The 25,697-nt window shown below is 37.8% G+C and overlaps 1 protein-coding gene across 1 annotated transcript in view; it reads right to left on the bottom strand.

Annotated features, from left to right (window-relative positions):
* The window catches only part of LOC117420452 (TBC domain-containing protein kinase-like protein), an 80,595-nt gene that overhangs the window by 20,786 nt on the left and 34,112 nt on the right, over positions 1–25,697 (bottom strand). Inside the window, 5 exon segments of the mRNA XM_059029524.1 lie at positions 641–816; positions 13,315–13,476; positions 18,068–18,104; positions 19,241–19,326; positions 25,247–25,330. Coding sequence (XP_058885507.1) covers positions 641–816; positions 13,315–13,476; positions 18,068–18,104; positions 19,241–19,326; positions 25,247–25,330 — 545 coding nt within the window.

The raw sequence follows: 25,697 nt of genomic DNA, 5'->3' as shown, positions 1-25,697 counted from the left end.
AATAATAATAATAATAATAATAATAATAATAATAATAATAATAATAATAATAATAATAATAAAATTAGGAATGTTATGCTACATAGCACACCATTGTACCTAAAAAGTCTTGTCTTAATTCTCATATTTCAAGCAGGTTGGCAAAAAAAGTTTAAAAACATTTAGAGTATGTCCTCATGTCTCCGTAAAGAACAGCAATTACTTCCGAGTTTGCAAACGTTAACCAACAATATTGCATTGTAAGTAGTATCTTGACTTTTTTTAAAGTCAAACTGAAAAAAATTGCTTTCATAGTAACGCTTTTATTCAAATGCAATGCAAGGTCATAATGCAAAGTCATATGATTATGAATTCCAGCCAGTCAGACATTGGTCTGGGATAATCAATTCAGTTTTTGGGGTTACAGTTTAAACATAAAGACTGCAATTTTACAAGATGATGATGTAATAGTTTAAATTCTTTTATGGTTTATTCTTCAAAATATTTGCTACAAGGCACTTTAGTCTTGGTATATAAACTTCTGTCCAGATTTCGAAATCTAATAATTAAAAAATATTGGTTTTCAGATGATTCAGATATTTAAGTGGGCTATGACAAAAAGATACAGTATAGCATTAGATTATTGGATCTATGCACTTACCAGATCTGTTTTAGGGAGCTCTTGATAGTCCGTGCAGTAATAAGATGATGTTTTGTTAAATCCATTGTTGTCGTTAGCAGGTCTGGGTGGCTGGGCATGCTGCCTGTAAGTAGCACTTTTGGGTGTCCAACAGAAAAGGTTGATTGATTCCCGTACACATCGCTCTATATCAATTTCTTTAAAGCAAACAAAGAAAGAGAACATATCTGTAAGTTAGCATATGTGGAAAGGTAACTAGATATGTCTACAATATTAGGCTACTACATTTCTTTTTATGTACTTTTTTTATGGAAGAACATTTAAAAACATATACAAAAAAAACAGTTCTGAATTTTAACATTTCATGAGTGTACTGCAAGTTTAAATTATGCTTTTTTTTTTTTTTTTACACCAACCAATGTTTCTTTATTTGTGTTGAACTAATGAGGAGACTGGTATTTTTCACTTTCTGAAAGGCACACACACACACATCATGGATTTGTAAATCCTAGGACTTCAGCCAATTCTGTCTTCAGCTAGAAGGTCAATTAAAATTCCTGATATGAAAAAATAATTAAATTACATTTTTTCTTAAATGTCAATCCTTACTCTTGGACTACATGCCAAAGAGTACAGGATTACTGACAATACGCTGTAAAGAAATTTTCCTCAACCCAGCTCTGATTTAAATCTGATTAAAAAAGGACTAAATGGACCCAGATGAAGGTCATATCCAGCTAGTCAACCTGCCCACCTCTAACTACACTGAAACAACTAATATCAGAAACATATATCCCCCACCCAGCTAAAAATGCAAAATTGGTTTTCCAGATACATGCAAAAATGTAGGTGTAACATACAGATGGACAAATGTACAGACAGACACCATCATTAACTTCCAAACACTCAATAACATGCTAATAATGCTAACATGCTAATAATGCTAATTTCATTACAAATGGATAACTGGTTTTCCAAATATATGTAAAACTGTAAAGTGTGAAATACAGTACAACTGCCTCCACTATATATCTGTTGCTGGATAAATATACTGAACTGTCTGGCTCTGTATGTCCTTTAGAAAGGTGGGAAGTTGTTGTCAATTAAGAATTTGTCATTTTGACTAATTAATTCAACCCTCACTTAAAGTATCTTTAAATAAGCCTACCCTAGGATAACTAATACTGTATTTGTATGGCTGATTTCATAGACTGCGTTTAGCACTAATCTTGAACTAACCTACCAAAGTAACATTAGGTAGTCCAAGATTAGTGTGAATCAGAGTATGTGATACCAGCCCTCAATGTCTTATACCGAAAAATTAATAAACATAGCCATAGATACACATATTTGCATATCTGATCAGGTTACTGGTCTACTAAGGGTGTGTTCACACTGAGTCCATTTAGAGGGTTTGGTCCGCACTCAGTACGGTTCGGTACGTTTGGTATAATGTGTGAACAACAAAGTCCGCTTGGGAAACGAACCGTACCGAGTCCACCTGAAGAGGTGGTGTCGGTCCATTTGGCAAACGCACCGAGTCTGGTTCACTTGCTAAACCTCAATATGAACAACTGCTGGACTTAGTCCTTTTGCACATAGGAAACAAACTATACAAGGTAACCTGACTCGGAAGTAAACATTTCGTGAGTAGTTTAGTTCATATTCTTTGGGAACTACATTAGGGTTACCAGACAACCTGTGAAAACTGAGATTGTCACAGTTAATCTTTAATCCTTAATTTGTTGTCCCGGTCGGAAACAGTAAAATTGTTAATCGTCCTGGTTTTGCTATTGTATTTTTTAAATGGTTTTGTTAAGTACAAAACTGCATCAGTGTACTAGTTAATAGCAGAGTAATGTATTAGGTTGGGTTAGCACCATTCAAAAAAATAAAAAATAAACAATTAATCAGTGTAATTATGTGTATACCATATGTTTAAATGATAATAGCTGATCTATTTTTTTAAAATCTGACTTTTCGTACATTTAACGTGTTGACCTAGATGACAATATGAAGAAAATGAGTTGTTATGATCTGCAATAAAAATTCACCCGATGTTTAATTTTTAAACTATTATTGTTTTATCATATACTGTGATTTTAACGACTTCAGAGTTGCTATGGCGTTAGTGAATTGAAGAAGAAAAAAAAAAAAGTTTTTCACTATGGAAACCTGGAATGTGGGAGAAACTAAAGCTCTGACAGAAATTTGGTCAGACACCAAAATCCAAGCTGAACTGGAGAAAACTCACAAAATTAGTACAATATTGAGGTAATCAGTCTTTTCTTAAATTACTTAGTTTAATGCTGATAGTAGGAGTACCACGCAGAATTACGTAAACTGCGTTATTCTCCTAATGTAGGCATTCAATACATGTATTAATTAAATTAGCAAAGTGCTCCCCCATGCTTTCTTCCACAGCAATATGTAAGAATTTAAAACATGCTCTATTAAAAACCGGAGCACTACATCAATAGCTGCCATCTTTCAATATGCCTTGCTGGATAGTGTAAACATCCGGTTTATACACCATATAAACCAGGGCTTCTCAAACTCGGTCCCTGGGACCCCATGTGACATTTTTACTTGTTTTCAGCTCTTAAACAGTTGCATATTTCAAGTTAACTTATCAACGTTTGATAAGTAACTTGAACTGCATCTGTTAAGAGCTGAAAACAACTAAAAAGGTCTAATGAAGCAAACTATCAGTTCAATTAAGGGTCTAGTTTAGTAATTAAGAGCTTGGCTGGAATGAAAACCAGCAGACAAAGGGGGTCTCCAGGACCGAGTTTGAGAAGCCCTGATATAAACAAACCGAGTTCACTTGGAAACTGCATTGTGAACACAAACAGACTCGTCCTGGAAAAAAGTGGAAAAGGTACCAAAAAAAAAAAAAAAAAAACTTTAGTTCAAATCCAAACAAACTCGGGCCCTTTGCTCGCAAATAAGTGTGAACAGCAAGCACACTGATACATTGCTTCAAACAAAACAAAGTCTGTTGAAACGGACCCAGTGTGAATGCAGAAGAGTTCACTGTTATTTCCCCCCCTAGATCTATGTTGCCATGCAATCCAATCTTCCAGATGGGCAGTACACTGGGATTGGACATAACAGTAGAGACCCTTGTGACATGTACTGCAGCAATTTTTTTATGACTGATTTGGTATGCAAATATAATTCCTGACACATGTTCTATATTTAGTCACCCAGCACACCTAATAAGGCTAATTTAATGTGCTTGATTTGCAGGTGCTTCCATATCAAACTTTGCTACAGATTTCTACCCACCACTTATGAGGAACAGTTATGTATCCGACCAGAACAATTTAAACGCCTTACAGACTTGTCATATTGAATCAATCCTGTCCTGGCAGTCCTTGTTGGTCCTACACTACTGACTTTGTTTTCGGAGGCATTTCTCTTTGCTTTGTCTAACCCCTGTAAATGACAAACAGAATAGTTCAGTCTTGCTGGATATACAATACCTGTCACTAATGATAACTTGATGACGGAATCGAAGCAGGACAGTTTAGGAAATACCTCTTACATTATTATTTTAAGGCATTACCTCATCAAATAGAATTCATTTCAGGGATTTTGATGGGCCACGTTGGATATGTGTTATAGTTAAGACAAGCAGGAACTGACTACAGAACATGGCTGACAAGTAAATCAGCTCTTAAAGCAATCCAAAGTACTGTTCTTTCAACAGATTAGGTTAACAATTGAGTATAGTTTCTACACAGTAAAATCGGACACAAACAGTTTGATTATTATTATCATTCCAATACAGTACAATGCATTTATATAAATTATAACACTTTCCTATTTTTAGTTTATTTTTGAAAAGAAAATGCATACTTTGTAACTATACCGTATTCTGCTTCAAAACCAAAATGGAGAACAGTGGCCAGTGCTAATAAATAACATTTACATAATTGTGAACTGCACTCCTTATCGATTTGTGACAATTACAAATTGGCCAGGGTTTTTCTGGTGTTGGTTTCAAATTTCATCATGAATTACTGTTCTTCACAAATTCTCAAGTAAATAGAATTATGGATCAACATACCCCAGGAGAAGATTGCCAATGTTATTCAGGGACATCCAAATCAGGTCTGTGTTTTACATAAGGCTAAAACACAAGGCATTAACTAAATACTTGTACTGTGATTCTTGAAATGTATTTTTGTTTACAACAGTAAGTCGCCCTGGATAAGAGTGTCTGCTAATAAATAAATAATAATGATAATGATAATGTTGCCTTTGTTGTTCAGTTTCAGGCAGAATAAGCATGTAAACTGCACCTGTCTATGCTCTGGGTGTCTATTTACATCTGACATGTCTCAGTACTTTATTTATTTTGGTAACGGTAACTACCGGTTCTTTTCAAAACACCCAACATTCTTGATTCCTTCCTGACTCATGTAAATCAAGGTAATAAATACGGCAGAACTCTGTAAAGTATTTAACATAACCAAAACTAAAGCTAAAAGACATTCCACGTGGGCCTTCACATCTGAGTCGGATTCCAGACAAGTTTCCTCAATCAACTATTTTCACAGTAGAGATGTTCTTGAACTTGAGATATGTATACAGTCAATACTCATTAAAATGAACTCAGATTAGACAGATTTCCTGATACTACGGATTTTCTACAAGGTTTAGAACAGAACAGTTTGTCAACCATTCTGAAAAATTGGGGTACAATAATACAGGCCCCGGACTGGATGGTAGGGGGCGGAGTCACAATACCAGAAGTCATCGCCTTAATGCGGTAGGCGATGCGTCAGTCATGGATTGGAGGAATACGTGATTGTACTCACTACCGAAGGCAGCGTGACTGAGGGTATATCGGGGATGTGGCAAAGCAATCTATTCCTGTTACGGAAAGACCTGTAAAGGACGTACAAATGAAAAAGTACCTTGAGTTGTGTTGTCTTATTTGTCTGTTTAACTGTTGTTATTTGTTATTCTAGACAGCTAAATACCTGGGAGCTGTCGCACTAAGCCAGCATCAAACCCGGACTGCACTGCACTATTGTTGTCACTGATTATTGTATTAAATCACCACTTGCACTAGGAGCCCTCACTATTGAACTTGTGATCGTGTGTGTATAAAGTGTGTGTCATTATTAGTATTATTATTATTATTATTATTATTCCGGGACTGACCCCCGTGGTTTACCTGCGCTATACACATCGTTGTGTAGAGCCAGATATTATTATCTAAGGTTGCCAAACAAGCAACCCAACACAAATAAAGAGCTGTCTTTCACCATGAACTGTGTTGTGTTTGTTATTACTGAGCACTGCAAACCACTTTGCCACAAGGCCTATGAACAGCAAACTGTGGATGCAAGTTGTCAGCGTTTCCAATTTGCTCAATACCTGATTTTGAGGATGGCTTGTTTTTAAGGTTTAAAAATGTCAGTGATCAGAATGGGACATGCAGGTTTCAAGTAAAGTTCATTTGCAATGTATACTTTTTAAAATGTCACTTGCAACTGCATTTTCAATAAAATGCACAGTACTTCTAAATGTATATTACTTTTAATTGTTCTGTAAATGAAATTTTATTAGATTCCTGATAATATGAATTCCTGATAATGCAACTTTTTTTTTCTGGTCCCTTGAAATTCGTATAAAGGAGAATTGACTGTATATGGAAAAAGACTACTTGCTTGACATTCTAGATACTACATGTCAAGATTAGTGTGGCTGGGGCCCACTTTCTGTTTCTAAACCCATTCTTGGGCACCACAATGGCTCTGTAGCCTAGAAATGAGTCGAGACACTTTCAGTCAGAGCTCCTTAAAGAATGCATCCCTCTCAGGGGTTACTGTAATAGCCTTGTCAAAGATAATTAATGTCAGCAGAGCTATCCAGTGTCTGCAGATACAAGAGTACCTGGAACATTTAAAACCCACAAACTTTTTCATGCATTAAGACAAGAATAGAAACATGCAGTGATAAAGGCAGCTGACCTTCCTCTCCTGAGAAGAGGCCAGTAAAATGGTAGCTACATCTTGGGTTTACCCAATACATTTAACCAACATTATTCAGGCTCCGACTGGAGTATTGATGAAGAACAATTTCAAAATGTTGATTCTGCTAATTTAGACCTTTTCAACTCTGCTAACCCCCAAGTGTGCTCTTTGTCTACATAAAAGTAGAATGCATGCAGCTGGCAGAGTTGAAAGGTCGCATTGATGTAGTGCATAGGATAAAATAATTAAAAAACAAAGTTAAAAAACAGTTACAATTGTGAAAATTCTCATGCCAGACATCTGCAATATACAACCTTCACATTTTTCCAAAGCTTTATGTTCAAAAACCAAAGGAGACACGTGTAGACTAAGCAATAATAAAAGAACAAAAGAGTGATGTACTGTTAATAAAAAGGGATTCACTGTATGTGTGCTTGCTTGGGGGTGGCCGAGGAAGGAATTCTTGTTCTATTCCGAATCCTTTGCTGAGCTGAAGCTGTTAACGCAGACACACGGAAATCATGTAGCAACAAGTGGGAAATAATTAATTAAACAAAGGAATCTCAGCTTCAGGTATAAGGACATCAATCTTACTGGATGACAGAAGAGTTTCCATCCCTGGAGAGCAGGTGTGCACTGCAAATCACTCATATACTTATCCCGTCTCAGTTCTCTACCTGGCTCACCAGTGCTACTCTGTGGCTCTGTCTCACTAACACAGCAACGCTGTGATCTCTCCTGCTGCGGGAGGTGGACTACACCTGCTGTGCAGCTCCTGAGTAATTCCTGTGAAACTTAAAAAGGCTGAACTGCTAGAAGCAGAGCAGGTTTTTTTTTTTTTGTATCCTATGAGAAAAAAAATAAGTTGTAATTAATTTACATTAGCCTAACTTTAATAGTGTACACATTAGATCACATTACGATACTTTCAATAACTGATATATAATGTACTAAAGGATGATTTGAAATATTTAATTGCATTTGGAAAAGCAATTGTCTAGACAGCGTCTGTGAATAAGTATATTGGTTATATTATAGTGAAAGTCCTTAGCAAGTTTCATCCCAATTAGATAAGCGGTTCTCTGGGTATGTAAAAATGCAGGTGTAATCGCTGGATACACTCAATAACTTGTGTTAAAAAAAGGTCACGAGCGGTTTTCTAGATACAGTATATGAAAAGTGCCACTTACATGCGGACGAAACATCGGAAAATATGTCTGCATCCCCCAACAATTTAATGATTCTCTTAGGCCTCATACACACACACTGCGGTTAGTGCGACAACAGTATTAACAAACTGCACTCTCTGCGATTGTTTGTTGTACACAGACACCTTTCATTACTGAAGTGAGTGACTCCCTGTTTAAACAAACCACTGAACTAGGACCACCATTAAACGAAATGCGATATGTTTGTGTGGCGGCAGCATGGAGGCTGTGTTTGTTTATATGCTTTTGGAAGAAAGTACAGTACATAATCGATCGAGAGCTCGTCAAGCACAGCTATGCTCTTTTCTGCAAAACCAGCAGAGACGTCGTTTTGCTTTTTCTGCACTGCTACAGTGGTGACGATCTGCAGTACCATGACGGTAGATTGAAACTAGGACGATCTTCCGACCAGAAGGCTGGTGGGAACAACTTCAGTGGTCTCCAAATGACTGGATAAAAAATGTATGCATGTCTAAGGAGTCGTATATGTGTCTTTGTCATTTACTGAGACCTTTCCTGGATGTCAAAATACACAGATGAGACGTTCGGTATCGATGGAAAAACAAGTTGCAGTCACACTGTGGCATTTGGGGACATGAATCGTCCCATATTGTTTTAATTTTTGTGTTTTTGTTTTCTTACAACAGAATATTATACTGTACTTTAAATAAAAAAAAAAACATATTATATGTATGCACTATTTACTATTCATCAATATTCGTCAACTTGGCTCATCAGGAACCTATATCTATATATTTTTTTTTTAACCATGTTTACTACATGGAAATATCAGATAAACAATGACATCAATACTTGCGCAGAAATCTACAGAGCACCTACTGAGGTTGTTTTAGTGCAGTTTTAATACACACACGCACACGCACACACACACACAGTTGCTGCGCATTATGTAACTGAACTGAATTAATAACAGAACTCACTACTTGTTTCCAACAGGATTAACTAGTGCGGTTGTCCCTGCCTTCTGCAACCAAACTGCGTGTTTGTACTTAAACCGCATTAAGGTGAACTCGCAAATGCATTTAGGCTGTGTGTGACAAGGCCTTATTGTACTCCAAGTTACATAACATCTAACAGGTTCTCCAGGAGCAGCTGTTCGGGTTCGGGTCTGATATCTGTGCAACACTGTCATTTGCTTTGGCTTCAGATACTAGGAGGAATAGTGGTGGTGGTGGTGGTTGGCTTTGACAATGCAGAATTTCTTTGCAGTAGACAGAGCGGAATAGTAACAGGAGAGGAAAGGCATTGCAAAACAATAAAAACATGTCAGTCAGAGTTCTATAACAGCATACAGAGCTTAAAGATGTTCCCTTAAACAATCTTTCAAGCAGGTTTCCAACATTGATTACGGTTAGTAGCAGCAGTTTTAATACCTATATACCGGTATAGGAGGAAGAGGAAAATATGTAGTTCATGAGGGGCTAAAGAACTACAGCCCCCAGAATGCCACAGGAAAGAGCCAGAAGGAGAGTCACCTGGCTCCAACCTGTAATCGTTATCACCTGCCTGTAATTCGGGACACTCAGGGCAATTCAAAACAACTGTCCTTTTAACAGTGGAACAAAAACTAACAGATTCAAAAGGTCCAAATATAAGTAAAACAATTGACTTTTGCTATATACAGTGGCATTACCTCAAATTGCAGAAAAATTATGGGTAACACACCACTGACATGCAAGGTCATGTTACCCATTTCTAAAATCCTGATTTTATGCAGTTTTAAAAAATGTATACTTATGCCAGGGTATCTCATTCTTTAGTGGCGTACTGGGCACATGAAATTGGGGTGGGTGCTATGGACCGTGGGCTGCATATTTTGAAGTGGAAAAGTCAAAGTTGCCTGGTGTCTGTCTAAAACAAGTAAATCCCCCAAAACCAACGAAAATATGTACACACAGGCACATGCACATCCAGCTGCTTAAAAGTTTCTACATTCTTACATAAAAACATTAGCATTTTAGTGACTAAATGTGATGCAGGTATAATACATTTTATGAAAAAGTAGCATTTTGTTTACAATAATAGCTGTATTTTGTGGTCACATGACCAAGTAAACCACAAAAACTTGGCAGCAATAGAAACTTTAGTCTGGCAAAAAAACCAATACGCTTTATTCGTAACTCAACACTTATTACCAGTACCGAAAGGATAAAAAAGACTAGTGCATAACTCAACACTGTCGTTTCACATGACTGACATCTGACTGGAAACGGATTGTTCATTTATTCATTCGCAACTACCAAGTGCAGCTGGTTAGAGTACCAGTTCTCAATGAGTGAGAAGCGAGATGAGTTCTCGTTGAATTGGCTTTAAAGCTTAGGTCATTCAGGTTAACAAGCATGTCAGCAGAACTTTCAAGCGCAATGCTTGATTTCTGTGTGAAACTAAGTTGTGTATTATTGTTTATGTTCACCGAGTTAATTCTGTATAATGTACATTTGCTATTTAAACTGTCAAATTAGACAGTACAAGCCACGTACAAGTACAAGTACAAGTACAAGTACAAATAAAAGTATATAGTCAACTGTTTGTGCACAGTTTGTGGTTGGATTGTTTTCGCAAAAATAACGCTGTCGTTTTTTTATTAATTCTTATTTCAATCAAACTATACGAGTTGTACCGAGTTTGTACAGTACTGTATACTGTAATCGATTCATTCACTGCAGTTCTTTCAACCGTTTTCATAAGGAAATTTAACTAAATATAACTTGTAAATACTGTAATACTGTAAATGTTCTGTTACTTAATTCCATGGCTCATGTGCACCCGTGGTTAACGCGACACCGTGGATAAGTCAACACTAAATGGCATCCCCGTGGGGTGTCGAGTTAACTGTACTTAATAAAAACTTTATCCACTAAGCAATATAAAAAAAAAAATTAAAAAAAAGTGTTATTCAATATTGGAAGGAAAGTGTAATTTACAAGCAAAATCTTTTAAAACATAATGCACATGGAATGAGTAGCCATTAAAAAGAAGAAAAAAAGCAGCCACTGAAAATGTTTCTTTTTTTTTTTTTCAATTCAGCCTGAATTGAGAAACTTGTTCAACTGCTGTAACTGCTGACAGCCCGAGGCCACAATAAGGGCCTTTCATTATAAAAAGCAGTGCTAGTCAGTGTTTATACTGCCTCAGGAAATTGTATTTTACTTTTATATGGAAAGACTTTACTTACTATGTGGATAAGGCTGCCTGTATTCTAAAATTATTACAGCAAAGTTACAACTATTCTGGTGAAATATATCTGTCACGCTATTTATATTATGCACGTTTCTTCAATGTGCTATGGCTTTTTATTCCACTGGGAAATGGATTACAAGATTCAGAATCTTTCAAGATTTTATACGGTCTTATTTCATCTAGTGGTTAGCCTAGTGATGTGAACCAGCCTCATGCCCTTATTTTTATCTTTTACTTTAAGACAACAATACATTTGCAATTAACAAATGCAAAGTTACTGCACTTTCTGCAGTTCTTTCTTTTGCAGTACAGCTGATCAACTGAAGAAAATCATGGGTTCCCCAGCTTTATAGATGCATTTGTTATCTTGGGACTAGTCTTCAGTAAAGCACAAATAGTGAAATTGAGAAATAGTGGAGATCTTTGTGTTAACCCTTCAGCAGCCATAAAGTATGCGCGAAACAGAGTGAGGAGTGGTGCGCAGATGGAGTCAGAATTGTTTTTGAGGCTGAATAATAGTGTAGTGTCCTTACTTTAAATCACTCAAAGTAAAAATAAACTTTGGGAAAATGTAAAGATATTTTGTAAAAGACAAGGGGACTTTTGAGCCTGTTGACAGGCCAATGAGAGGTAAGAAAGCACATTTAAAACACAGGTTCCCTCATCATTAAATGAATGGTTAACAGATGTTAAATGTAATAAAGGAATGAGTCAAAAATGGATTACATTAAAATCATATTTTTGGTAATCAACATCTGTTTGTCTCTGTCAACAGGGAGCATTTAGTCAGGGCAGCAGTGTGGAGTAGTGGTTAGGGCTCTGGACTCTGGACCAGAGGGTCGTGGGTTCAATCCCCAGTAGGGGGACACTGCTGCTGTACGCTTCAGCAAGGTACTTTACCTAGATTGCTCCAGTAAAAACCCAACTGTATAAATGGGTAATTGTATGTAAAAATAATGTGATATCTTGTAACAATTGTAAGTCGCCCTGGATAAGGGTGTCTGCTAAGAAATAAATAATAATAATAATAATAATTTAGAAAACCAACACTGCCAAGAGTTCTTTTCAAGATAAAACTTGTAACAGGGATGTATTTAAATCACAAATAGTAACAACCAAGTTAAATGCTTTAATTACAACAGCCAGGTTAAATTGAACATATTGGATATTCCGGTTTACCGCACTTTGTACATACCAATGCGAAAACTAATACCCCTCCATTTGTTTCAATTACCATCATGACTTTAACCGGCATTGACTTGCAAGTATAATAAAATCCATGTCAACACAAAGTAACGTGAATCACATGATCTAAAAAATTGGTGCTGGTTTATATTTGGAAATGAGCTGTTACTGTAGTTGGCAACTGTGCCTAACATTGAACTTTTGTCAAAAGCCACGCAGTGAGATCATATATTGTTTTTACCTCTAAAACCACACTGGGGTTCATAGCACACTATAGAAAACGGGTGTTTCCTCCCAGCATGGGCAATTTATTGTCCCACTTAAGATCATTAAATACAATAAAATATGACAGGAATAGATCCGTTATAAAACTGGTTTACTGAACAAGTTGTATGGTGGTGGTATCCAGATGCATCACTGTTTAAATCATTAAAACAGGCCATCAGACCACAATGTCATCATTACAGACAGATGTGCCCTTCAATAACCAATAATTCACAAATCCAAAATGCTGATGTCAGTAACTTATACCCCCAGCACAGCTGTAAATTCAAAATTAGAGCTATCAGTATGATGAAAACGCTGATGACCATGACAGATTCCAACAGTATCTACAGAACAGTATAAAATAAGAATTAGCAATGAAATGTTTTATCACAATAATAAGTGATTCTCCAGATATATGCAAAAAATGTGTGACATGGGAGACAGATGGAAGAACGGACAAACGCCTCCATATATCCCCACAACCTGCTATTCTCTATAACGTATGCTAAATAAACTTAATACCAAGATTCATGACAAATGGTCAAGCAGTTCTTCAGATATATGCAAATACGCACGACTGCTTCCACTACATCCCCCCCTTGCAGGGGAAAATAATAAAAAGTGAATAGACAAATGACGATCGATGTACATATCATAAATTAAAAGCCATGCTTGTCTCTTTGTGGCTTAAGATTGTCTTCTCTTCAGAGTTTTTCATGAGCAAGGGAACCACAAATTGACAAGTGTGATAGATTATACTTTCATACACACTGCATGTGTGTCTTCTGCATTCAGAATCAATACAATGACCTAAAATGCTAAATTGGGAAGATATGCCTACCTGGTAAATCTGAAAACAGAAGGATGCATTCATTGAAGCCATTGGCAAGCAACCTGTCCCTCAGCTGCTGGAGAATTGCCACGCCTATGCAGAACGGGAACGAGGAATTGCCAAGGAGCAGAGTGTCCCACAGGTGAAAGATCTTGTGCAGGGGAAACACGTCTGCAGGAAAATAAGAGGACAAAGAAGTCACAATTAGTTTATAATATAGGTTAAAGTGAAAGCTGCTCATGTTATGGACCCTTAGATTAGAAGTCACTCTTTAAAAAATAAATAAAATAAAAATAAATAATCCATAAATATTTATTGTCTTGAACTTATATTTGCTTTTTAGATCTCAATTGTGCAATTCTGAAATACATGTTACAGCAAACAGTTTACTAATTTTACTTTCGAGAAGTCTGTTTCGATTAGAGATTTTTTTGTTTGTTTGCAACAACCACTTTAACCTAATGGATATTATAGTAGAGCATCAACTGAAAGATACAGATACAAGGGTGCCTTGTAGACATGCATATACCATGTTATTAAAAGAAGCTTTAAGTAATAATGATTGCTTTGACGTAATCTGAGAATATTTTCCAATTATTTCCTGTCTTGAGGTTGCAAGTCCCACATTCTGAATAAACACATGGCCTGTGGGAGAGCGTGTAATTGCACAGCTCTGCAGTCCTCATGACCTCAGCAAGGTGGCCCCATCAACAACCAGCTGGGATTCATCCACACTGGGCAAAAACAACACTGCTGGCTTTCCTCCTAAGGAATGAAGCACAGCAGGTCAAGACCAGACACTAAATGCACTTATGTATGTGTATTGCCAGTCTCTCATGTTGGGCGCATGTAATTTCAGAGTCTAAGCCTACTGACATTTTCCAGCATTATAAATATAAATGAATCACTAAGTTACCCAATAAAGCAGTTAGCCTAGCCCCCCCCCCCCCAACATGTGTCTTATAAAAGCTGATCCCTGCCAAAAGGTGTGCAGAACACCTTAGCAATGGCAAAACATATAGCAATGCCGTCATTGGGGATCAACAGATCATTTTTACCCCCAAATAGATACTTACTATCAGTAATTATCTTTTCTAATGTTAAAAGTTTCTTTAGTTATACTTAGAAAATATTCTCCTAATACAGTTAGGTCAAACAATTTAAAACTCTCCAATACAACAGTCATTTAAAATTGTAATATGGCAGCTTCCCTCTTTGGAAACACCAGCAATTATGATTGAACTTAAAGTATGTAACATTTTGTAATGTTGAACTAAGCAACATTATGATGTGCAACATCTGGGCCAAAGCTCCATATTAGTGTCAAAATAAGCAAACCAAAAAAATGTAAAGAAGGTCTTTTTAAGTGCACTTGGCATTAATGTTCCAAATATTTCGGGGGGGTGGGGGGGGGGGGGGGGAATAATCATCTGGTGCGTCTCGGGCAGTTTGTGTCTACATTTTTATGACTGCAGTCTCTCAAACCTGACAAGAAACCGAGACTTACAATTTATTAAACAATGAAACTGACAATGATGCATAACTAACGTTGTTATTATAAATGTTTTAATGTTTTTTGTTTTTTTTTTAACTTAGAAATGACTAAAGGCCTGCAGCTAACTAAAATTACTTTTCTTAACTTCACATGCTGTAGTTATACTGTAGAGACATCATCAGGATTACAAAAAGTCAGCCACTCAGTTAATACACAACTAATTTTGGACTGCTTAATGTTACCTTAGGTAAGGTTGTCCAAACCTAGTGCTAATCTGGGTCTAAGAAACCAGCTGTTTATTATCAAGTAAGACTAGACCTCAGAAAATTTGACCAGAATGTTACCTTTTTTGTAATGTAAAAACTTGCTTGAGCAAACGTAGCAAAACATTATTATCATAACCATGGTTCCCAGAAATAGAAATGCAACCATTACCGAATGGAGTATTTACCTCATAAAGACCTGAAACCTGAATAAGATATAACAAAGCTGCTCAGCCGAGCCTGTGACGAAGTCATGCCCGCCCCCTTGAGGGTATAAAGGACTGAGCGCACAGATCTCAGTGTCATTTTTCCTTCAAAGCCTGCTGCAATCACTTCGCCCCATAGAAGGTCCATAAGGTCCCCCGCGCCTCACTGAACAGGTCACAGCACTTGGGCAGTCTCCACGACTGGCTGCTCAGGAGCTGCAGCAGGGCTGAAGACCAGAGTCTCCTGGGCCAATAAGCGGCTGCTAAGAACAACTTGGCCCGGTTCTGCCAGATTTTCTCCAGAAACATATCTCTGCTCTCCCGAATCTCTCCCAAATGAGGCTCACCACCTCAGGGTGAAGCCTCCATTCTAAAGTGCTGGGAACTCCCCTTGAGCTCTGCCGAAGCACGGGTGTGCGTGTTTGGGGTGGGGGGTGGATATTGGGTGGCATTGTGTACTGTATTGACGTCCATGTCCTTGTTTGTTTTGGCCCTTGTGCCTTTTGTTTTGTTCCCTGAAAGGCAAACCGCAGGTACTTCCTGTGCGCTGGTTTTACGGGGATGTGGAAATAGGCATCCTTGAGGTCCAGATAAAGGTTGACCTGTCTGATGTCGAGGATCGGTCTGTGGCCACCATCCTACTTGGACACTAGGAAGTACCTGGAGTAGATCTCTTCCTCCATCTGAAGGGGGTCTATCATGCAAGTAGCCCATTTTTGCAGCAGAGCTGCTACCTCCTGAGACACCACCGTGACGTCCTGTGGGTCTGTGACTGAAGTTACAGTCAAGCCCCAAAAAGGAGGGGGACCCCGCTTGAACTGCAGTGAGTAGTCGGTGTGAATGGTATTAAGCACCCAGATGTCTGTGGTGCACTGACACCAATAATCCAGATGGCTCCCTGAAAAGGGGCCTTGGGCCTGTGGCAGCAAACTCCTAGGGTTGCTGCATGGCTTGTGGCTTGGCCTGAGGCTTCTGCCTCTGCGTCGGGCGGTGGAACCTATTTTAGCCTCCACGGCAAGCAGTTGAGGGCTGGTTCTGAACACCACCTCTGGCAGAAGGTGCAGCCAGCTGTGTTAGTCTTTGAGGCTGCTGGGGTCTAGGGCGCCAGTTTGCCGTTGGTTTGTGCACTGTGGGTGGTCACTTCGGAAAAAAGCAAACCAGATCCTTTGTGGATTCCCGTGCACGGTGACAGCGCTGAAGCATCTCGTCCACCACGGGACCAAAGGTATGCCCGGTGTAATAGGGGCATCCAACAGCGGGGCTTTTGTCTAAAATCACAATAAATGCGAAAATCTATAGCAGAAAAAGTAACCAGTACTTATCTGAATAGACTCTTGTGAACAGGTTGGCTGAGTGGTGAAATGAAATGATGAAGGTGCTTGCTTGCACTGGTTTATTATAAATAAGGTTTGAACAAAACAGAAAACAGGACACGGCACTTTACGCCAAAATAAAATAGACAAACAAAACGGACTAACACTTAAACAAATAGTGGACTAACAGACCAACAAACACGGTGAGTAAGAATACATAAATAACAATTATTCTTTTAGTATACTTTACTTTTCCTCCTTCTCCACACCCGTTCTCCACTCACCGAACACACAACCCCGAGTGAGTAAAACGTGCATCTATATATACTGTTGTGCCGGGATTCAATTACTAATTAATTATTCACTTGAATTTCAGGACGTGAACTAATTCTGTGCAACCCTGTGCTCACATATTAAATACTTTAAATGCACGTGAAGTGAAGTGCAATCCCCGTGCCTAAATACCATTATACATTTTAAACACTCGTGCTCATTACCCACATTATATCCCGTGTACCAACTACAATATACCAACATTACCACACGCAACATACAACATAAAACACAAAATAAAACACAGGGGCAGGGCACATTGCCACAACTCTCCTGTCAGATCAGTTCAAACAAATACTTGGAAGCATTTTGTTATAATTTAAAAAAAATAAATAATAATAATACAGATGACCATATTCCTTGCAGATATCTTCTAATATATATATATATATATATATATATATATATATATATATATATATATATATATATAAAACACTTTGCTAGTAGCAAATTAAATTGCTGTTCTAGCAGTCTGCACTTGATGATTTGAAAAGCAAAATGAACACAGTGCCAATGATATGGTCTCATTGCCAAACAAAACAGGTTTTTTGGGTTATTGGCTTCACAAGTCCCACTCTAAAGCCGAAAGGAGTTTTATGTGAGAAAAGCACTGGCAGGATATGATAGCACCTTTTTGTTCAGTCATGTGAAACATGTATATGTTGATTGTAAACTCACTACTAAACTGGGATTGAAAAAGGGTTTGTGCAACTTTATCATGTGTAAATTGATTAGACGTACCCTGTTTTTTTTAATTAGTCATTTAGCAAATGCTTTTATCCAAAGCGAGTTACAGAGACTTGGGGGTGAACTATGCATTAACAACTGCTGCTGCAGAGTCACTTTCAATAGGACCTCAGTTTTACATCTAAGGACGGAGCACAAGGAGGTTATGCGAGTTGCTCAGGGTCACTGAGGACTTCCTAGTATCAAGTCCATTTCTTTAACCACTGAACCACCAAGGCTACTTTTAAAATCCAAACCTTATTAAATCAAATATTGTGACTGGGACACATATCAGTTTAGCTTTTATAAATAATGTATTATAATGATAAATTAAGTAGACATTGGGGTATGGAGAGACAAAGTGATTTACAAGATGGTATAAAAAATAAAGATATTGATAAAAAAAAATTATAAAACACTCACGTGTAAACATTGTGAGGAACCATGGAATGGCATAGAGCTAGGAAAAAAAGAAAGAAAAGGTCTTAGGGTAATTAATTCAGTTTCACAGAATCTCCTTTGCAAACACTGCCACCTAGCAGGTCTTGGGGAAAAAAGTATATTTTCATAAAATCCATTAATACTAAGGTAAACCAGTTTACTATACATCTATACTATAAACACTCAAACATTCTGAAGATATACTGTAGAAACAAAAATAAAGTTTACTGATGTGGATAGATGAACAAACCGTGACCTCTATTCACAGTAGGCAAAACAGAGGCTGTCCTATTATGGTGGCTGTATTTCACACACTGTAAAGTGTTGTCCAAAGATGCATTCAGACAACACAATATAAAAATGTGAACCCTCTGAGACTGCCTTCTCATTTTACTAACCCAACCAGCTATATTTCCTCTATTTAAATCATGAATACTGTCACGAAGGCTAGTCAGGCCTAAACAAACGCATCACTTTATAAGTTCACAGCGATCAAGTATAAATGACAGTTTAAGGAACACACATGATAAACAATATGATGATATTTCCATTGCAGAGTAAAACAGATGTGCACAAAATGATATACTGTTTCTTTAATTAGTTTAACCTTATATAAATAAATAGGGAGGTCTGGGAGAGAAAACCAAAAGGCTCTGTGACTCTCAAACCCTTTGTTATCAAGGGTTCTAACATTACTTAAGGAGACAAACAGGTGCCGTTTAATTTTTCAAAGTATGTGAATTTATTTGAGCTGTTATTGATAGCTTTCCTGAGAGTTTCAGAGGACTGCCTAGCCTAAAGCAAACGGATGAGTGCCAGTCTTGGGATTTACCCAGATTGTATTACACTAAAAACAATAATGTGAGGTAGAAAACATTCACACAGGCTGAACTTATTTTTCCTAACCAATCCCTTTTTTTTTTTAATTTCCCAAAAATGAATGAACTTATTATCCATTATGGATCAAAACCACCGTTTTGAAATCAGATCTCTCCAGTTACAACCAGCCTCCAAGTCGTGGTTCTGACTAGGCACTGAGGTCAAAACCAGAGATTTGAAAATGCTCTGTTCCTGACCAAGCTTGACTGTGGTCAGAACCACAGGTCTTGCAATATAGTGTCCTCTAGTGAGCAATGCCAATGACCAAATACTTACGTCTGGTATGAAGCCAATTTCATTGAGATGGTTACTCAGCTCAGGGTCATGGAAAGCGATAATTTGGGAGAACACGGTTAGATACTGTGGAAGAAGAACAGAATGTAGAATAATTTATAAACAGTCATTACTTGGTACATGGTACAGCTATGGCCAAATGTTTGGCATCACCCTATAGAATGAACTAATTTTACTCCATAAAGTCAAATGAAACCTGCTGAATAATGTTACGTTAACAACCATCAACCAGCAAAGATTTCAATGTGCTGTCAGTCTGTACAAAAAGAGGACTGTTCTAACAACATTTCCCAAGCATGTTACATCACCTACCAGGTCTGAATCGTCAATAGTTTTTGTGCACATTTTATGTGAATTCTAGGCTCAAATGTTAAACAAAAAATAAATAAAATAAAATAAATAAATAAAATAAAAATAAATTGAATCATTTTAAAAATGTAGCATCTGCCATTACACAAAAATATGTTAGTATGTGAACTTGAACTAGCATGACTGGCATGTTAATACATTTTGATTTCATGACATGTTGTAAAACACAGCCCCAAGCTAGCTCTTGTGTCTACTGTCTGATCTTAGGCAAATCCATATAGTATTGTTTTGATTAAAGGGTTCTTTAAAAGTTAATGATAATAATGTATTTGCATCCTAATTCAATTATATAAAAGGATGTAATGGATTATTAAAAAAAAAAAAGTTGCAAGGAAGTAAAATTGCACATGCAATTATCACTAATGACGGAAAACCTTAAACTGGATGCGCACAGTAGGTTTTAACATTTTTACACAGCCTTTTTACGTGGGACTGAAAATCATAGGTTTGGTTCAGAGAGACTTTGTGGTGAGACACAATGTATATTTTTTAGTCAAAGAAGATGAGCTACATAATCTATAGTAATTCAATGGTGTGAGGTAACTGAAGTTTTCCACAACCCAGGTGAGAAACGTTGATTGTCTACTATGTTAGCAGAAGACAACATGAGCCCCTTTGTAAACATGTTTCTTTGCATTTTCTTTTCTCAAAACGTTCTAGACGCTGGAATGGATTTGAAACATCGTACTACTCTTTGTGACAAACATTCTTTTTTTCTTAAAGCGTAAGAGCTCAAAAGGCAATTTAAATGGTTCTAGGTTCTGTTGTTCAAATATTGAGTTACTGTCATTTTCTCTAAATTGGGCTATAAACTTGAGCTCGAGCCTACCTCATTTCATTCAAATCATGACAATGTGACCTTTCAACTCTACTGTATCTGCCCCACCTACTTTACATTTATAAGCAGAGTTGAAGGGTTACATTTTCACATGATTTGGATGGACGAAGGTTATAGCTCAAAGCAGTTCAAAGCTAAGTATCAGCAGATCTAGAGAACAATGCTAATTCAAAATTGGAGCAAATTCAGAACCCTCAGAATGATTGAAAACACCATCAAATAGGTGCAATATAAAAAAAGAGATCAAAATGACAATTGAAGCTACTTGCTTTTCAACCTTCTGGAAGTATTTTGTTCAATTCCCAACATCCTAGCCTATAAATCAAAGACTATGGCAGTGCTATCATTTTGATTTAATACAGACACACATCTTCCAACTATAAAACAATCTGGCCTAAACAAAATATAATTTTATAATGTTTCTAGTACTGTAGTAGGTAAAACCCCGTAGTATGAAATGACTGATGACTCCACTCGGCAGCAGCTCAAGAAGCTTTATTACAATGCGCAAGGGAAGAGCAACAGCTGTCACATGAACACACGCTCTCTTGGTTATTGACAAGGTAGCACAATATTTATACACTACTAGCGTAGCAACAATAGGCAGATTAACATGCCAGCATGGTTATAGAACTTTCTCAAAAATGAAGATTCCCTTATAGGGGGTTGTTTTTAGTTTTGCCTCAGGGTAGACAAAACATCGCCCTAACCACATCTCTTTTTATCTCTTTACTAGAACATACTGGAACATTTCATGGTCACATTTCATGGTCAAAAAACATCATGTAGCCCTTCTTAACCTGTTAAATGTCAAACCACATGTTAGTTGCCTCTTCAGTACCCAGTATTTCAAACATCAAATGACTGTCAAAAGACGTGCAGGCATCCCCGGGTGGCGACGTGCAGGCATCCCCCGGCAACGACGATCTGCTCTCCCTTGGTCACTGGAGACCGGTACGGCTCTCCCTCGGTCACTGGAGACCGGTGCTTCCCTTTCTTGGGCTCTGGACACATGGGCTTCCCCTTCTTGCATGCTGGCTTACCCCTCTTGGGCTGTGGATGCTTGGCTTCCTCCCTTTTGGGTGCTGGAGATGTGGTCTTACCCCTCTTGGGCTGTGGACACTCCTGGTCCCCCCTTCTTGGCGCTGGACGCTCAAGCTCCCCCCTTTCCTGGGACGGCAGCTCCTCCACTTCCTCTTGGAGGGGGCAGCATACCACCGTGTGCCTGTACTCACCACATGCAAGGCACCATCCTTGCTCCTCAAGGCCACTGAGGAGGTCCTCCAGCCCGTCATCCCACTTAATTTGGGCTGTGTCGCGGTTCCCCCAGATCCAGTTGTCCATTTTTTTAAATTTATTTTTATTTTTCTCCTCCACTCTTCTCACACAAAAAATGTTTTGTTTTTTCTTTATATATAAAAAAAAGTCACCCACAGTACTTTCCCTGGCCTGAGTCTCTATTTATACACTACTAGCGTAGCAACAATAGGCAGATTAACATGCCAGCATGGTTATAGAACTTTCTCAAAAATGAAGATTCCCTTATAGGGGGTTGTTTTTAGTTTTGCCTCAGGGTAGACAAAACATCGCCCTAACCACATCTCTTTTTATCTCTTTACTAGAACATACTGGAACATTTCATGGTCACATTTCATGGTCAAAAAACATCATGTAGCCCTTCTTAACCTGTTAAATGTCAAACCACATGTTAGTTGCCTCTTCAGTACCCAGTATTTCAAACATCAAATGACTGTCAAAAGACGTGCAGGCATCCCCGGGTGGCGACGTGCAGGCATCCCCCGGCAACGACGATCTGCTCTCCCTTGGTCACTGGAGACCGGTACGGCTCTCCCTCGGTCACTGGAGACCGGTGCTTCCCTTTCTTGGGCTCTGGACACATGGGCTTCCCCTTCTTGCATGCTGGCTTACCCCTCTTGGGCTGTGGATGCTTGGCTTCCTCCCTTTTGGGTGCTGGAGATGTGGTCTTACCCCTCTTGGGCTGTGGACACTCCTGGTCCCCCCTTCTTGGCGCTGGACGCTCAAGCTCCCCCCTTTCCTGGGACGGCAGCTCCTCCACTTCCTCTTGGAGGGGGCAGCATACCACCGTGTGCCTGTACTCACCACATGCAAGGCACCATCCTTGCTCCTCAAGGCCACTGAGGAGGTCCTCCAGCCCGTCATCCCACTTAATTTGGGCTGTGTCGCGGTTCCCCCAGATCCAGTTGTCCATTTTTTTAAATTTATTTTTATTTTTCTCCTCCACTCTTCTCACACAAAAAATGTTTTGTTTTTTCTTTATATATAAAAAAAAGTCACCCACAGTACTTTCCCTGGCCTGAGTCTCTGGAGGCGTTGCTGTGACATCAGAACAGGAAAAGAATGAAAATCAACTGCAGACTGGAGCATGAATGCGCTAAAGGTTTGAATAAACAAAAATAAACACTTTACAAAACCTTTTTAAACTCCTAAAACGGCTCATTGCCAAAACAAACAGACAAAACACAAAACAAACCGAGCACTAAATAAAACAAGTATCGCGCTGGTGAAAAGCCAGCACGCCTAGCAATTGTTATATTCTTTTAGTTTTAGTTCTTACTGTCTCGCTCTCTTGTTCCACCTCTGAACACTCTACCCCATTCAGCCAAAGCTGTGGGTTTTTATATTATGGCAGAGAGATTAACTGGCTCTTAATTACCTAGTTTATCCCTCTGCCACATTCGGCACAGGGTTTCTCATCTGCGTGGTCAACAGCCAGTTTGTCAATAATCACTTGCTGTTGACCACGCATTCTCATGATTTTATCTGGATGTCAAATAACGGTGTGTTTTAAATACACAAAACAGTACATTACAATAATACAACTAATACAAAATAACACAAAACATAATATGCACAGGGGCGGGGAGTACCCCGTCACAATACCCAATTTTTGTCTTCTATTCAATATTTTCCCAGTACTATTTTCTAGGAAATAAACAATATTTTGATTAAAATGCTGTATTATTTTGACTCTGACATTGTAATAAATAGCCCTACATTGCATCCTAGGATACAGCAGGTATGTTTATACATCAGAGGATCAAATAACATTCAAACATGGTTCTCTATCACCTGATTATGTTGGCGAATCAAAGTCTGATTATTGTGGCAATTGCTGAGCGTAGTAACTACTACCTTGATCAGAAACTAAATTGAAACACTTACATGAAAATATAATATTTTTTGCAGATGAGGAATTGGTAGAAAATGTAAATCAGTTTATGAATATTCAAAAGAAAAAGTAATGTTTCGAAGTATACAAAAAGCAAAAATAGCAGAAGTAGGTCAGATGAGGCAGAGAACGCAGAACATACTGAAAAATAAGCGACACATTAAACTAAAACAAGAAAATGAACTGAGAGACAAGCAATCCATTTCTGTGGCTTTTCCACACATTTTAATAAAAGAGAGCGCAGAATGACTGTGTTAATGAGTTTGTCAGAGCGCTGTGCTTTGCTGGACAGCCACTGTTTACTGCAGAGAGGTATGTACTGGTGACTTTGTGCGACAGTACTGTCCATCAGCTAAAACATTGCCTAACGCCGACTATCAATCGTAAATATTTGACAGAAAATGGTGATGCTTTAGTTGGTAAACCTCCAGTGTGATTTTTGATGTGTCTCCCGTCTTGCACTGTCCAGTTCTGTCAATTTTCTTTTCTTTTTATGATTTCAAGGCAAATGAACCTGGCTTGCTTTGTGCTGATGTCATGTTCATACCTTCTGCAGATTCTATTTCCGTCAGCACAGTGATTGCCCAAACGTTCGCAAAGTGCCAGCTAACTTGGGAAAATGTGGACGCCAAATTCATCATACATGCCAGGGACATTAAGCTTAATCAGAAACCATAATTGCTACGCCTCATATTCCACATGTAAAGTGTGTATACTGAGATTTTTTCCCCCAGTTTTTACCGATGTTTCAAATCATTTTTTTTTTTACAAATTTTATCCCTATTTTAATATATGTAAAATAAACTCTGAAAAATTCCCGAGAATTTTTTTAAAAGATAAAAAAAGAAAATGCGGAACACTACTGTAATTTGTTGAGCCCTGCACACATGAAATTGTATAGTCTTCTATTCTTGATCTAAGAATACATGCTTATAATACCTTTATTAAAAGCCAAGTATCTTTAACTAATACTATCCCAACTTTCTTGCTTTCCTAGCATGCAAAGGGGAGGCTTTACTATAATTACTCTTGTCATCTGTCTATTTTGTAAGTGTGTATACAATTTGTCTATGGTAGAAAACAACGCTAGCAAAGTAAGTAACTCATACTTGTAAGGTTGTTTTTATGCAACTGACTATTTATTTCTCTAGGTTACAGGTTACAGCCTCATAAAAAGAAAGACAAAATACAATAATGACTGAACTGTACTATACAAACAGATATCTCAGAGCCTAGAGTGCCTGTCTTTGTTTGTGAATGGGGCATTTATTACACACTTTATTACATTCTCAATAAATATCCTTATATCTCTGTAAGGACATAATATATATATATATATTTTTTTTTTTACTGTTTCAGCACCCATGGATAATTTGCTTGTTTAAAATAGTAAATAGTAAAAGCAAGGTGTCATTTCTGTTCTGCGATGACTTTCATGCTTCTATACTTTGCCCTAAATATTATGTGAATTGAGAGGTTTGAAAGATTCCTTTGAGTTTTCAGTTTTGTGAATATGTACTGTACCTGTTCATTTTCATTTGGAGGAAATCACGTTAGGGAGATCACGTACCTTGTATGACATGCGAGTTGTCCTTAAGAAAGAAGTTATAAAGGTATTTGGGAATAAATGCAGACATACAGGCATAGGCCAAGGCTGAAAGAAGAAATAAGAAAATAAAATGAACCAAACAAGCATTGTGTTGCTATAAATGAATACATGTATTAAAAATAATGTAACTTTTAGTTTTGTGTGTCAAGGTATCAAATCCATTCAATATCAATTATGGTAACCTATCGGGGCAAGAACTTCTTTCCAAATCTGATTCAAATCGACTCCTATACAGCGGAATCCCTCTATTACGACCATCAAAGTGACTGTAAACAATCTTTAGAAAAGGCTGGGAGATTTTTCAATCTTAATAGCTTTTATGGAGTTGTTCACAAGAAGGGAGTCTTCTGCAAAAATGTACAGTATATCAGAAAAAAAAAAAAAAAATATTGGTTAAAAAAAGTTGGACCTT

The sequence above is a fragment of the Acipenser ruthenus genome, chromosome 1, assembly GCF_902713425.1.
Source record: "Acipenser ruthenus chromosome 1, fAciRut3.2 maternal haplotype, whole genome shotgun sequence".
NCBI lineage: Eukaryota > Metazoa > Chordata > Actinopteri > Acipenseriformes > Acipenseridae > Acipenser > Acipenser ruthenus.
Note: the sequence above shows the minus strand (reverse complement) of the source record. Positions and strands in the feature narration are given on the sequence as shown.